The 14598-nt window shown below is 34.5% G+C and overlaps 1 protein-coding gene across 1 annotated transcript in view; it reads left to right on the top strand.

Moving 5' to 3' along the window:
• Gpd2 (glycerol-3-phosphate dehydrogenase 2) overlaps window positions 1-13747 on the top strand; it is a 195388-nt gene extending 181641 nt beyond the window's left edge. The window contains exon 18 of the mRNA XM_058573514.1: window positions 13556-13747. Within this exon, the coding sequence (XP_058429497.1) occupies window positions 13556-13577 (22 nt within the window). The 3' untranslated portion in view covers window positions 13578-13747. The remainder of the gene's footprint in view (window positions 1-13555) is intronic.
• Window positions 13748-14598: the final 851 nt, after the last annotated feature.

Raw genomic sequence — 14598 nt, 5'->3', positions numbered from 1 at the left:
GCTAATGTAATTTAGAGAATCCTAACCAAAAATCTTTATCATAACATGTTTAGATCTCTGGGTTTTCTATTTTTTTTCCTGACTCCAATTTCATGTCTTAAATGTGGCTATTATGGCATTTATACTTTGAAAACCTCATAGTGCCCAGATCTCACCTCCAGAGAATTTAATTAGTCTGAGGTGGGACCCATACACTAGAGTTTTTAAAAAGCTCCCCAGGTGATTTTTATGTGTGGTCAGGGTTGAAAACCACTGCCTTGGAAATTTGAGCATCAACCTTGAGGTCAATTGCACGATGAGCTGAATTCAATATTGAACAATGGCATGTACGATTCAAGTCTTAAGGTTCATCTTTCCCACATTTCTCTATCCATCCCCCAGTTTTCACTTATAATCTATTTATTATGATTCAGACTTTAAACGGAGGAGATCATTAATCATAGATATAATTTAGTGACAGCAGGGTCATGTCCCACTAACTAAGTACACCTTGTTTGCCTCAAAATGCTAATCGCTTTTCTGCAACATTAATGAGGGACAATTGATATGGAGCCTAACAATCATGTATGGTCTAGTTACGGTTTTATTGAAATAAAGTACTTTATCAGTATTGCAAAATATAGCAAGGTATAATTATGAAAAAGCCTGAATCACAGATCATCATGTTTATGAAACTTTGGCACCAAAGGAAGAGAGGGATTTTAATGATTTTCAGTATTTTCTGGAAAAAGATTACAACTATAGAAGTGATTATCTTGCATATCTCAGAACAAAATAACTCATTCTCAGAGGGGGACTAATAATTGTTTCCCCTGCTTTCAGTTATAAGGTTGTCAGAGGAGGGAATCCCCACTTTTCTTCTCTCAATCTCTGCTGCTCTATCCATTTATTCATCACTGCTGATTTCAAAAGGCCTCAAATTCTCAAAGCACAGTGACCACACATGTGCAAAGTATGTGTTTAATTTCATTGTGTTTAAAGAGGTTTTCTCTAAATCACTTTTAGAACTATTGACAATTTTTAAAAAATACTATAATTAGGGTGTTTGGGTATGCAATCAGAAACAGTTGTTTGGCATGTTTTTGGACTTTGAGGGACAACACTGTACTCCTTAATCCACCTCACTCTGTCCCCTTGTCTCTATTGGCACTGAGTTCAACCTTGATACAAATGGTATTTTTTTTTTCTAGAGATTGTTTAAGAATAACAGTGATGACTGCCTTAGTACATTCCAGTTCCAAGAAAATGATTGTCTTAAAGAAGACAGCAACAAAATATATTGATTTAGTTCAGTCTCAGAGATCAATTGATAAATAATAGATGATAAAAATCCATTTGAGAATAGGTGAAAGGGTCAGATCATAATTTATTGAGACATTTCCTATTCTCCAACTGAGATGAATTTGCTCAGTCTTAATTGTACAGATAACGTCCAGTTTGCACCTGTTCATTATTTGGAGAGTGTGTGTGCGTGTGTATGTGTGTGTATGTGTGAAGTTAGCTGATTAACTATGGACTTTAAATGGTCAGGGACTGCATTTTATTAGTCTGTGTCATTTTATTAGTCAGTGCCAAGTACTGAACCTGGTACATGCTAGTAGGTATTCAGTAGGAGTTTATTAAATTCTTTATAATGAAATGTGACAGCACTGACAATTGAAGCAACTTTTAGAATAGCAAAATGTGATATTTGCTCTCTAAAATATTCCTTGTCTCAAGTGAGAAAATGTGGTAGTATAAATTAAATTCAAAATATCAAAAAGGAAATGTATTTTTTTTTTAAATTTAAGATTATAATTGTTGGTATTTTGGGACATGTAGGAAGGAGATTGGTATATTTTTTAGTATGTTCAGTCACATAACAAATGATTGTCTAGAATATAAGAAATTTATATGGACTGAGATTCCCTTCCTTTTGTTCTGAGTTGATTAATTATATATGGAAATTTTAATAGGAAGAGAAAGGATGGAGTCATATACACAGGGAGAAGGAGGAGGCCTTACGGAAGCATTCTGAATGATTGCTGTGTTTAAAGGCCCGGTTTCAAATAAGACAAGACCATCTTTTGAGCTCCACAGGATGCCACTGTCAGCTGCTATTGAAAAACCGTTTGAAATCAGTGGATCAATCTGGTGTTTTTAAGCTCTAGTTTGAATGAAGCTATTTATTTCTGAGTGTGTTTCATCATCTTCACTAAAGATGAGAACTTGTGGGGGCAGCTTTCACTATCTTTTTTGATAGGCTTTAAAATGGCATGGGTGACTTACAGGAAAACGCACAGTCTGTGTTTGACGTCAATGACTTGGGCTTATACATGTGCACATAATGCACCAGAAAAAAAAAAAAAAAAAAAACAACTCCTAACAAGAAAGACACCATGCTCAAGATGTTCAGATGGGAGGAATTCCTGGAAGTTATGCAAGACTTGCAATATGTAAGAATATTTTATACCTCAAGGAACCCGGGAGCCTATGGCCATATATTCCCATGTTGACATGGAATAAAATCCTCAAGACCCAAGTCTGCTTTCAATTTTTTGGTAGGTGTGATAGCAGCAAATACAAGTGGTCAAACCTAGGGACAATTTGGGGCAACTACAAAGTTTTTCTCCTGTACCTATAATCGTGCAAACCTTTTGAGATTCCTTATGGTGGTATAAATTTCATGGTAGTATTAAAAAAACTCATGGTAGCATTTTACTTCACTGATTATACATGAAAAAAAAAAGATGTATTCAAATTTTTCCTAATGAATTTAAGGCTTTCTAAATCTACCAGAATGAAATTATTTAGAAAATGATACCATAAGCAAAATTTCCATGGTAAATTACTTTTCTTTTTCTATTTATTTGTTATTTATTTATCCACTTAAGTAACATAAGATTGGGGCTGGGGATGTGGCTCAAGTGGTAGCGCGCTCGCCTGGCGTGCGTGTGGCCCGGGTTCGATCCTCAGCACCACATAAAAACAAAGATGTTGTGTCCGCCGAAAACTAAAAAATAAATATTAAAAAAAAATTCTCTCTCTCTTTCTCTCTTCTCTCTCTCTCTCTCTCTCTCTCTCTCTCTCTTTAAAAAAAAAAGTAACATAAGATTCCTTCTCTGGTTCATTATTTCATTCTCTTATACTGAGTTTTCTGAACTAGAAAAAGATTCATATACCAGGAAAATAAAAATAATTCTCTTAGGAGAATAAGGCATGTACTTTGTTCTCATTAAAATGTTAGGAAAATACTATATTTTGATATCTTATATTAAATAAATATATAATATATAAAACATACATATTTTGGTTTTCTATTGCTACCTTAACAACGTACCACAAAAGTGAGTAACCAACATAACACACATTTATTATCTTGTAGCTATGTAATTCAGCAGCTTGGACAAAATACAGTTCCTCTAGTTCTCTTTTCCAGAATTTACAAACTAAAATCGGGATGTTGGGAGGGCTTCCTTCCTTTCTGAAGGCTTAGGGGAACGAGTCTCTTTCCAAGCTCATTCAGGTAGTTGGCGAAATTCCCTCCCATGTGGTTATAGACATGAAGTGAGGCTCCTGTTTCTTTGCTGGACTGAAACTGTCCTTAGTTTCTCAGTTTTTTGTTTGTTTGTTTTGTTTTATAAGTGCTGGGGATCAATCCTAGGGCCTTGTAAATACTAATCAAGCTATACCACTGAACTTTACCCCTATTCCTGTTCTCTGCTTCTGAAAGAACATTGAATAAATTAAAATAATGAGCCCAGATTTTCATTCTCTGCTTCTACATAGCTTAGCTTGTAGCTTGCCTTGTCCATTTTCTCAGCTAGCATTCATTGGCAGTTCAGGTCTTTCTCTTGCTTTTAATTTCTCTGACTTTCTCTTGTGCTTGACTCTTTTGTCTTCCTCCTCTGCTTTTAAGAGCTGATTTGGTTGCATTGGACTCACCCAGACAATACTAGCTAATCTCCCTATTTTAAGGTCAGCTGATTCGTAACCTGAATTTTATGTAAAAAAAATTCATTCAGAGTAGTACCTAAATTGGTATTAAATAACTAGGGATAAGAGTCTTGAAGGTCATCTTTAGAGTTTGGACGACCAAATGTGTACACACACACACACAAAAAAAAAAAAAAAAAGAAAAAGAAAAATGTATTTTCTATAAAAAGTCAACCACAGAAACCAAGCCGGTATCTTATTCCATTGCAACAGAAGACTAGAGTTCTTCCAACTATGTTTTTGAAACTCCATTTCCATCTCCTTTCATCAAGGAAAAGGCAAAATTCTCACGATGGCCTACAAAGTCTTGTAGCTGTCCACTGCCTTTCACTGTGGCCCAGACTCTTCCCCTTGATAGTCTAGACAAGCCCTGGAGTCTCGGGACTCCTGTCTCTTCTCCCAGTATTTCCGGTACAGCCAGAAAGCTCCATATCTTAACTCTACATTTGCTTAAGTCACTTACCTGGAACTACTCCTCCCTTCCACATCTAGATGGATTTCTTCTCATCCTTCTGAAAGTCATGCCTCAAAAGTTGATTTCTCAGTGAGGGCTTTCCTAACTTCCTTTTTCACCATTTCAATCACCACTTCTCCCAGTACTTCCTGTCCCTCTTCCCTCCCTTATTTGTGCACCACACCTCACTCTAGCAGTTGTTAGCTATGATTTTTTTACTTACATAATCAATAAATTTCACAAAACCATGAATTTCCATGACTTGTTCACGGATGTATCTATATCCCAGCACCTCAAATTTTTATTGTAAAAATTTGTGCACTAAAAGTTTGCTGAAAGAACATTGAATAAATTAAAATAATGAGCCCAGACTTTCATTCTCTGAATTGTTATTTCCTTATCTAGTGAGAAAATGTATATTGTTATGAATTGTTCTAATTTCTGCTCTACTCTCTTTTGCACTCTACCAATTTTAGCAGTAAAATCATGAAATAAGAGATTTTGAAAGAAAAGTAAAACACGATTCATTTACATTCTTTAATTTCTAGATATTCTCATCTTTATTTTTTTCCAATTATTAGAAATAATTCCTAATTTCATGTTGTAGAAAATTTATAGGAGATTTAATTACTGATACTAAAAAGTAATAACAAATCTATTTTTACATTCTATGTAACTCAACTGTTACTTATTTCTTTCTTTTACCATTTCTAGTAAATTATAATATCAATGCCCTTCAATTAAATGCACATTGCATACTTTTTTTATACAACCTGTCTTGTAAGCATGTTATGCATTTGGTGTGCTCCAGTCTGAAGAAATGTTATGAAGTAATCAATTGCTTTCTTTAAGCATTGGTAATTCAAGCCAGTCTGTGCCTTTATGTAACTTCGAGTACTGTTGTTAGTCCTGGTAACTAGATGCACACATTCTCCTGTTACTACATGTACGAGTGACAATATGGGTAAAGTGGGTTCTTCTTTCTGTCCTTTGCTGTCTTGTATCATTATTCTAACTTCCCCATGGGGAGCTTATGTACTCCACTGTTTTACCTATGAATGCTATGCTGATGTCTCCCAAATCTGTAAGACCAGTTCTACATGTCATGAGCTCCAAATTCCTGGATTAGTGCAATAGTTCAAACTCCACATGTCAAAACTCAAGCTCATTCTTTTTTTTTTTGGCAGGGGGGCGGGTGGTAGGGTACCAGGGATTGAACTCAGGGGCACTCAACCAGTGAGCCACATACCTGGCCTTATTTTGTATTTTATTTAGAGACAGTATCTCACTGAGTTGCTTAGTGCCTCGCTTTTGCTGATGTTGACTTTGAACTCCCGATTCTCCTGGATCAGCCTCCAGAGTTGCTCAGATTACAGGCTTGGACCACCCTGCCTGGCCAAAACTCAAGCACATCCACTGCAGTATGCTACCATTCTTTTGTTGATCCATCTCTCTTTATTTTCAGACTCTATATCATCAAAACTAGATTTATCATCACAGAAATATCTTTGACAGTTCCTTTAGGAAATGTCACCTTATCTCCTTTCCAAACTTCTGATTAAATACTGACCACTGCATTCTGCTGCTGAAATAACTCTCTAAACTGCTCCTGCACCTTTACTGACTCAGGTGTTCACCTAGACTAGCTCCCCCATTTCTTAACTACCTATTAGCATTTGATTTCTTGTACTTTCTCTAGCTTTCTCATTTGTTTTAGAGAATGCTTTTGATCTGTCAAAGCACAGACTGAAGCATGTCACCAAGTCTAGTTATGGATACCATCACATGAAATTAAAAATTATTTTACATTTTAGCATCACATTTAACTCCTTCCTGATTTGAGCCCAAATTTGTTGTTAAAAATCTTATTCTATTTTTCTTCCTAAAACAAAGACTTATGGGTCATTTCCTCAGCAGAAGATAACTTTAAACCTTTGTGCTTTGCCCAAGCTTCCCCTCTTCCTAGAATTTTCTTTACATACCTGGCTTTCTCTGCTCACCTCTCCCCTCTAGCACAACAGATTCAATAAATCCTAGTTGATGAAAGTGTTCTTGACTTGCCCAAATGAGGGCAAGTTGCTTCCTTTTTTGTGGTCTTACATCTCTTTATTCATTATTGTTTATAAAACCCACAGAATTATGGTATATTGTCTATTTACCCCCAAACTTATGAGTTCTTTGAGGACAGCAACCGTGCCTTTTTAAATCTTAGTATACCATGCATGAAGCAAAACTCCTGGCATTTAGAAGATTTAGCAAATATTTGATGAAAGGAAGGGAGTAGAAAGCAAATTTATAGAAACTGAACTAGAATCAACACAATGAAATATTGCAGATGAATATAGAAGGGAGTAAACTTAAGGAAGTTAATCCTGGATATTTCTCATGAAAGATTTTACCTTCCCTTTCTAAATAACTATTATAATTAGCCCCATCTTGTTCCAGTCTACAAAATTTAAATGATCATGTTTCAGAGTATAAGAAACACCCATTCTGTTATTATCTTCATCAGCATCATCAATGGATATTTTAGAGCTTTCTATACTAGAAACTATCGACAGTTTTTTTAAAGGCAAATTATATATTGCATCCTTTAGAAAACCACATTAAAAGTGTAAGAAAACAAACAAATCAGTTCTCATAACAGAATTCAGAAGATGTTACCAAACCTAGAAACAAAGCCAAATGGAATCCTACTCAATCACCAAAGACTGACACAGGAAGGGCACTTAAGATCTAAAACACTCAATACTGGATCTAAAACTGCATCCACAAAGTCGTAGAGAAGTAGTTAAAATATATCTTGTTAGCCTGGTCAATACAGGCTAATCCTGTAGTTTGTGGGGTAGTCTAGGAATCAATTTGTCATGAGTACCTCTACATGATTCTGGTGCAAGTATCCTGAGAACCACCTTTAAGAAATATTGATCTAGCCTCAACCCTCATTTTATAGATGAAATGACTGAATTGCACATATGCAGTAATTAAAGGCAGAGCTAAGTTTCAAGGTCAGTTTTCCATACTCCAATCCTAATGCATTTCCAGGAGGCTTTACTATTTTATTTCCATATTGGTTGATTCAGAAACCTGTTCTTCTTGCTAATATTTATTCTTGCCTTCATTTTCTGTCTCAGTTTGGTCTCCGTCTCCTGAGGTAAGACAGGAAAAGACTGAAAAATAAGAACATTCTGATGATGCCTGTATTTTTCTCATTTCCTTCTTTATTTTGAGACATGAGTGGGTTACCAAACTGGAGCAAATTCAAACCCACCCCCAAATTCCCAACTCCATGGTCTCTATGTCCTAAACTTTGCATAGGGTTTGTTTATTTTCTTCTCCAATCAATCAGTGTGCACATAACTTTTCACATCACACACCATCCACACTCCCTCTCATAATTACAGACAGCAGGATCAACTCACTTTCATATCAGCTTAGTGCAGATGTGCAACACAAGGGGTTTATTTAACAAGTGAATAGCTACATCAATGTCAGAGGGGTGGGCAAAGAGAAACAAAGCTTTCACTCTTCTTTTGGCTTTGTTAGTAATGACAGCTCTGCTGATAGTGTTTTCTGAGAACAAGGGGAGTCCTGATAGAAGGAAACCTCAGATTCCCATGAGACCATCACAAGTGGTGATTTGGGACAGCTTTCGTTTCTAGGCATAGTTAGGGGATAAGGGCTGTTCATTTTAGGCATCATTCTCTGTGCTGTATGTTCATGACAGCATAACTCAGCATTGTCTCTTGAACTGGCCCACTGAACTCATACTTTAATGGGGTTGTTCTTCAGAGCTCATTGCCACAACCAATGTCTTTAGCTTACTGGCTCTTTCTGATCTTTAAGATAAAAACTAAGGAGCTGATTCATTCTAGAATCACTAATTAAAGTTAAGTACTTCAAATATACAGAAGAGCACAGCAACAAGAACAAACAGTCATGTACTCCCACTCAGCTTTAAATAAGATCTCTACATTTAGCCAATATTTGCTTCAGTTTTATTTAAAATAAATGAAACATTGCAGGTATAGTGGAAGCTCCTTGTATAACCTTCTATAATTCATTTTTTCCCTTTCTTCTTGGAAACATTTAGCCCCAACTTGCTATTTATTATTTGCTTTCAAATTTTTATTCTATTCCTACATATATTTGTATCCTAAATAATAACTTTGTATATTTTCAAACATAGTAATCTAATTCTTCCCCCTCTGCCTTTTTTTTGGTACTGGAGATTGAATACAGGGGCTCTTAATAACTGAGCCACATCCCAGCCCTTGTTTGTTTGTTTGTTTGTTTTGAGACAGGGTCTTGCTAAGTTGCTTATGGCTTCACTAAGTTGCTGAGCCTGGCCTTGAACTTGCAACATTCTGCCTCAGCCTCCTTTCTTAAAGGTGATTGCTACAGGCATAATCTTCCTTTTTAAATTCAACATTGTTCTGGGGATTTATTCCTGCTGATAACATATAACTCAAAGTTACTAATTTAAAATGCTTTGCAATATTCCATTGTATGTGTGTCATTATATACTCTTTACTTCTTTATTTTTTCTGTATTTTCATTATTACCATTTTTTTTGGTAATGAGTATTGTTGTATGTGTTTCTTTGTGCAGTTGCAGCAGATGCAGATGCATCCAGCAGATGCAGTTGCTATATGGAATGATATGCACAATTTTTATAATCAGATCTTGACAAAACTGATGTTCTGACCTATACACCTCAAAGCAGAGAAGGAGAGATCCTCATCTTGTACAGTCTCATCTCATTTGAAATCCAATGGCTACATCTAGGTCAATAAGAACTATGTTAATTTTATTGTTGTTTTGAGTATTACAGCTGAGTTCAATAGAGTGGGTTACTTTTCTGTGGATTTCCTGTTCATCCCCCTGTCTTTTCCTTTTAGTTTGTTATTGTTTTCTAAATATTTTGGATATTAATCTTCTGTTGGTTGTGAAAATGCAAATATCTATGTGGTGCTTGCCTTTTCACTTTTTAAAAAAGAGTTTCTTTTCTTTTTTTTTAGGACATGAGGTCTCACTAGGTGGCCCAGACTGGCCTTGAGCTCCTTGGGTTCAAATGATCCTCCCTCATAGTCACTGGAGTAGTTGGCACTAAAGGCATGAACTTCCCACGTGGCTTGAAATATTTTTAGTGTTGAGTTACTCTAAATTTACAGAGAAGTAGAACAAAAATACAGAGTCCTTATATACTGTATCTCTGCCAATACAATTTTTCTTATTATTAATATCTGCACTAATATGGTAACTTTGTCACAATTAGTCAATCAATATTGTTACATTATTATTAGCTAAAGATCATAATTTACATTAGGATCATAATTTACATAATTTACACTCTTTGTGTTGTACGATTATATGGATTTTGACAAATATTAAGTACCATGTAGCCTTACCATATCATACAGAATAGTTTCACTGCTTAAAAATGCTATATGCTGTACCTATTTTCCCTCCCCCACCTCCAAATCCATGCAACCACTAATCTTACTATTTCTATAGTTTTGCATTTTTCATCATGTCATAAAGCAGAATAATATACTATGTAGTATTTTCAGACTACCTTCTGTTACTTACCAATATATACTAAGAGGTCTTCCATGTCTTTTTTTGTGGTTTAGTAGCGAATTTCTTTTTATCACCAGATAATATTCCATTTATGGATATTCCACATTTTAAATCTGTTTGTCCTTTGAAAGTCATTTTGGTTGCTTACAATTTTGGACAATTTTGAATAAGGTTGTTACAAATATTTATGTGAGGGTTATTGTTCAACTCCTTAAGATAAAGACTCAGGAGAGTGATTGCATGTTTATATGTTTGGCCTGTTTAACTTTATAAGAAACTGCTAGACTATCTTCTAAAATAGCTGAAAACTTTTGTATTCCCACAAGTGAATGAATTCCTCTTGCACCACACTCTTGCTAGCAGTGATCTAGATGTGTCATGTACTTTTTAAAAATTTTCTGTATTTGAAGATATTTTGACATTTAGTGTCCTTGTTCCTTATAAAGAGATTGCTCTTCCCAGTGCTATTTAATTTCTTTCTTTGTTTTTGTCATTATTTTTTTAAAATTTATTTTTTTATTCTGATTCATCATATATGACAGCAGAATGCATTACAATTTATATTGCACACATAGAGCACAAATCTTCGTATCTCTGGTTTTATACAAAGTATATTCAGCACTAGTTAATTTTTAAAAATAGTAAATGACTCACCTTGTGTGCCTTTCATATGCAAACCAATCAATGGAAACCCACAATTTCTAATTATCTCCTTTAAGGTTTGCAGACCAAGTGAACATCCCCTTGCTCAAATCAATCCAGAGCCAGGTACTGGGCAACTCAGGACAGCTCTCTCACCCTGGAGCCCACTGACAGTATTCAAACTAGCCATCTTAAACCTATTTACCTCACCTCACCCATGTCTTCCTATGATAACCACAATAAAGTTTTTTTTGCACACACATTCCCCTTGCTCTGCCTGTCCTTTGACTGATACTGGTGTTCCCTCAAGTGACTGTGTGAGGCATGTCACGTGCCTGCTGTTTCTAGGGATCTGTGAGCATAAAAATGTCTTTCTTTATGACAATCATTTTCTCGTCTGCATGTCCTAACATATCTGATTAAAACAAATCCTTGTACATTTAAAAATATGTGTAATGGCATCTTATTGTTGTTTAATTTGCAATTTCATACTGATATATAATGTTGAACATATTTTCATATGCTTATTTGCCATCTGTATATCTTTGGTGAAATGTCTGTTCAGATCTTTTGCCCATTTTTTAATTGGATTGTTTGCTTATTGTTGAGTTTTAAGTGTTCTTTGGATATTTTGATTCTAAGTCCTTTATCGCAATTGTGTTTTGCAAAGATTTTCTTCCAGTCTGCGGCTTGTCTTTTCATTCTCTAAACAATGCCTTTGGCAGAGCAGAAGTTTTTCATTTTAATGACGTCCAATTTATTGATTTTTTTTTCTTCCACACATTGTGCTTTTGGTGTTGTATCTGAAAAGTCACTGCCAAACCAAGGTTACCAAGATTTTTACCAATTTAATCTAGAAGTTTATAGTTTTGCATTTAGTTTCAGTTTTGCATTTGCAGTTAGGGCTAAGATCTAGCATAAGTTAATTTTTATGAGGAGTGTGGTCTATGTCTAGATTAATCTCTTGCATATGGATGTCCAGTGCTATTTGCAGAGAACACTAGACTTTAAACATTGAAAGGCTTTTGTTAAAAATATTTGTGTGCACATATTTCTAGGTTCTCAATTCTGTTCCATTTATTTATTTGTCTATTTGTTCACTAATACCACAGTCTTGGTGACTGTAGCTTTGTAGTTAGTCTTGAAGTTGGGTATTGTCTTTCTCTTACTTCATTTCCTTGTATTATGTTAACAATTTCAGATTTTTTAGCTTTCAATGTAAACTTTGAAAGCAGTTTGTCAATAATCAAGCACAAAATAACTGTCTGAGATTTTGATTGTAATTTCATTAAATCAGTAGATTGAGTTGTGAATATTTAACATTAAATAAATTTAAGTCTTCCTATCCATGAACATAGGCTATCTCTCCATTTGTTTAGATCTTTGATTTTTTTCTTCACAGTTTGTGGTCTTCATCATATTGATTTGGTACATATTTTGTCATATTTATAACTAAGTATTTTATTTTGTGGATTGTTAACGTAAATGTGTGTTTTAATTACATATTCTAGATTTGCATTACTTCTATATAGGAAAGAAATTGACTTTTTAATTTTAATCTTGCACTCTGAAACCCTTGTAACAATTGCATATTAGTTCCAGGAGGTTGGTTTTAGTAGTTTGGTTGTTTGTTTCTTTTTTCTTTCTTTTTATTGTTTAGCTTTTTGTTTTTGTCTGCTCTTTGGAATTTTCTACAAAACAATAATATCATCTACAAAGATGGTTTTATTTCTTATATTTCAATTTGCATACTCTTTATTTCCTTTTCTCATCTTGCAGCATTAGTAAGCATTTCTAGTATGATTTGAATAGGAGTGGTGAGAAGGGATATTCTTGTCTTGTTACTGATCTTAAGGGGATACAATTCCATTATTATTAAGTTTCACATTACCTGTAGGTATTTTGCAGATTTTTTTTTAATCAAGTTGAGGAAGTTTTCCTCTATTTGTAATTTTTAAAATACAATTTATCATGAATGAGTGTTAGATTTTGTCAAATACTTTTTCTATACCTTTTAATATGATCATATGATTATTCTTCAGCCTGTTGATGTGCTGGAGTACATGGATTCATTTTTGGAATATTGAACCAACCTTGCATACCTGGAATAAATCTCAAATCTCAACTGGTTCTGATGGATAAAACTTCTACACATTGTTGGATTCAGTGTGCTAACTTTTTAAAGGATTTCTGTATCAATATTTATAGGAGATATCAGTCTATAATTTTTATATTGTCTGTATCTCATTTTAATATTAGTTTAATGCTAATTCCATAAAATGAGTTTGGAACTATTATCTCTGCTTTTATATCCCGGAAGAGATTGTAGAGAATTGGTATCATTTCTTTAAGTGTTTGGTAGTATTCACCAGTGAAATCATCAGGACCTGGTGCTTTTGTTAATTTTTGATACCATCCCTTTTATAGATACAGGCCTATTTAGGTTGTCCATATTTAAAATAGTTTTGGCAGATTGTGTATTTAAAGAAGTATGTCAGTTATTGAAGTTGGTAACAAAGACTTCTTTATACTATTCCTTCCTCACTCTTTTAATGTTTATATGCATAAGTTTAAAGCACTTTGACATGACATCTAAAATATTTATGTTGTTATTTCAAACAAGAAAAATTCCTATAATAATCTTATGGATATATCTCACATATTCTTTTCATTTAATAAGAATTTTTAAAATGCTATCTAGCAACAACCATATAGCAAATCTATTTAAAGAAGGACTTATCTCCCTGAGGTTTATAAGTATAACTTTGTCTAAAAGAATGAAACTGGTAAGACTTGAGGTAAATTATGAAGAATTTAAGAATTTTTTTTTCTTCTTCTCCTCCTCCTCCTCCTCCTTCTCCTCCTCCTCCTCTTCCTCCTCCTCCTCCTCCTTCTTGGCAGAAACACCACCAACTTGAATTAAAAGAGAGAGATAGTAGAAAACAAAAATCAGAACTTTGGATTGCTGAATTACTATAGAAGAAAACAGGATGAAAAATCTACTTAACTACAAACACTGGTGATTTTTTTGTGAAGAAGGCAAAAATTCTCAGGGATGAACCAAAGTTGCAGAGTACAGAGCCAACAGCCATGGAGACTCATTCCTAGATATTAAAATTGAGCACTAACCAAGATTATCAAAACAAGTTCCTAATTGGATTTCAGAATTGCTATGGACTAAAGGCTCTGGTCTATTTCTAATTTTTTCTCCTATTGAATAGGAAGATTTAAAGTTTTCCATGTTCCACCTTTGAACATTAGATGTTTGGAGAGTAGTGAACTTTTTTGTTTAGTGTATGGATCTTCATGGTAAGAGCAAGTATGTAAAAGGAGTTATACTGAAGAACTACAATCAATAAACATATCTAAATCTGGTTTACATTACAAGGTTCTGAACCCAAAATCTGAGAATGCTGCCATAATTGAGAATTTGGGAGAGTATAGAAGAGAAGTGAGTATTGTTTGCATGTAGGAGGAATATAAATAATATTTTGGTTTGATGGCCGGGTTTGATGCTTTAAACATTCCCTTAGTTTCTTTGACAGTCTTCCCATCAAGGGGTAGAGTATAGTTATTATCCTTTTAATTTGTGTCAGCCTAAGTAATTTGTATTTAACCAATATAATATGGCAGGAGTGATCCTGCTTGATTTCAATGCCATGTTAGAAAAGGCAACACAGTTTCTCCCTGATATTTTCTCTTGGAATAGTTAATCCTTGGAACCCTACTGCCATGATGTGAAAAAGACAAGTGGTAGCATGAAAAGGTTGCATGTAGATGTTCTGACCATCTCAGGTACCTTACTAAGCATAGTATCAACTGCCAGACACAAAGTGATGGAGCCAGACTTTGAGTCATCCAAACTGGTTCTGAGTGGAGCAGAGATACAGATGTCTTCAATGAGACTGTCTATGCAATATTGGTGTACAATTATACTAAAATTA

This window comes from Marmota monax, unplaced genomic scaffold (assembly GCF_021218885.2).
Source record: "Marmota monax isolate L192 unplaced genomic scaffold, Marmota_monax_Labrador192_F-V1.1 WCK01_AAM20220418_F8-fsc00048, whole genome shotgun sequence".
Lineage (NCBI taxonomy): Eukaryota > Metazoa > Chordata > Mammalia > Rodentia > Sciuridae > Marmota > Marmota monax.
Note: the sequence above shows the minus strand (reverse complement) of the source record. Positions and strands in the feature narration are given on the sequence as shown.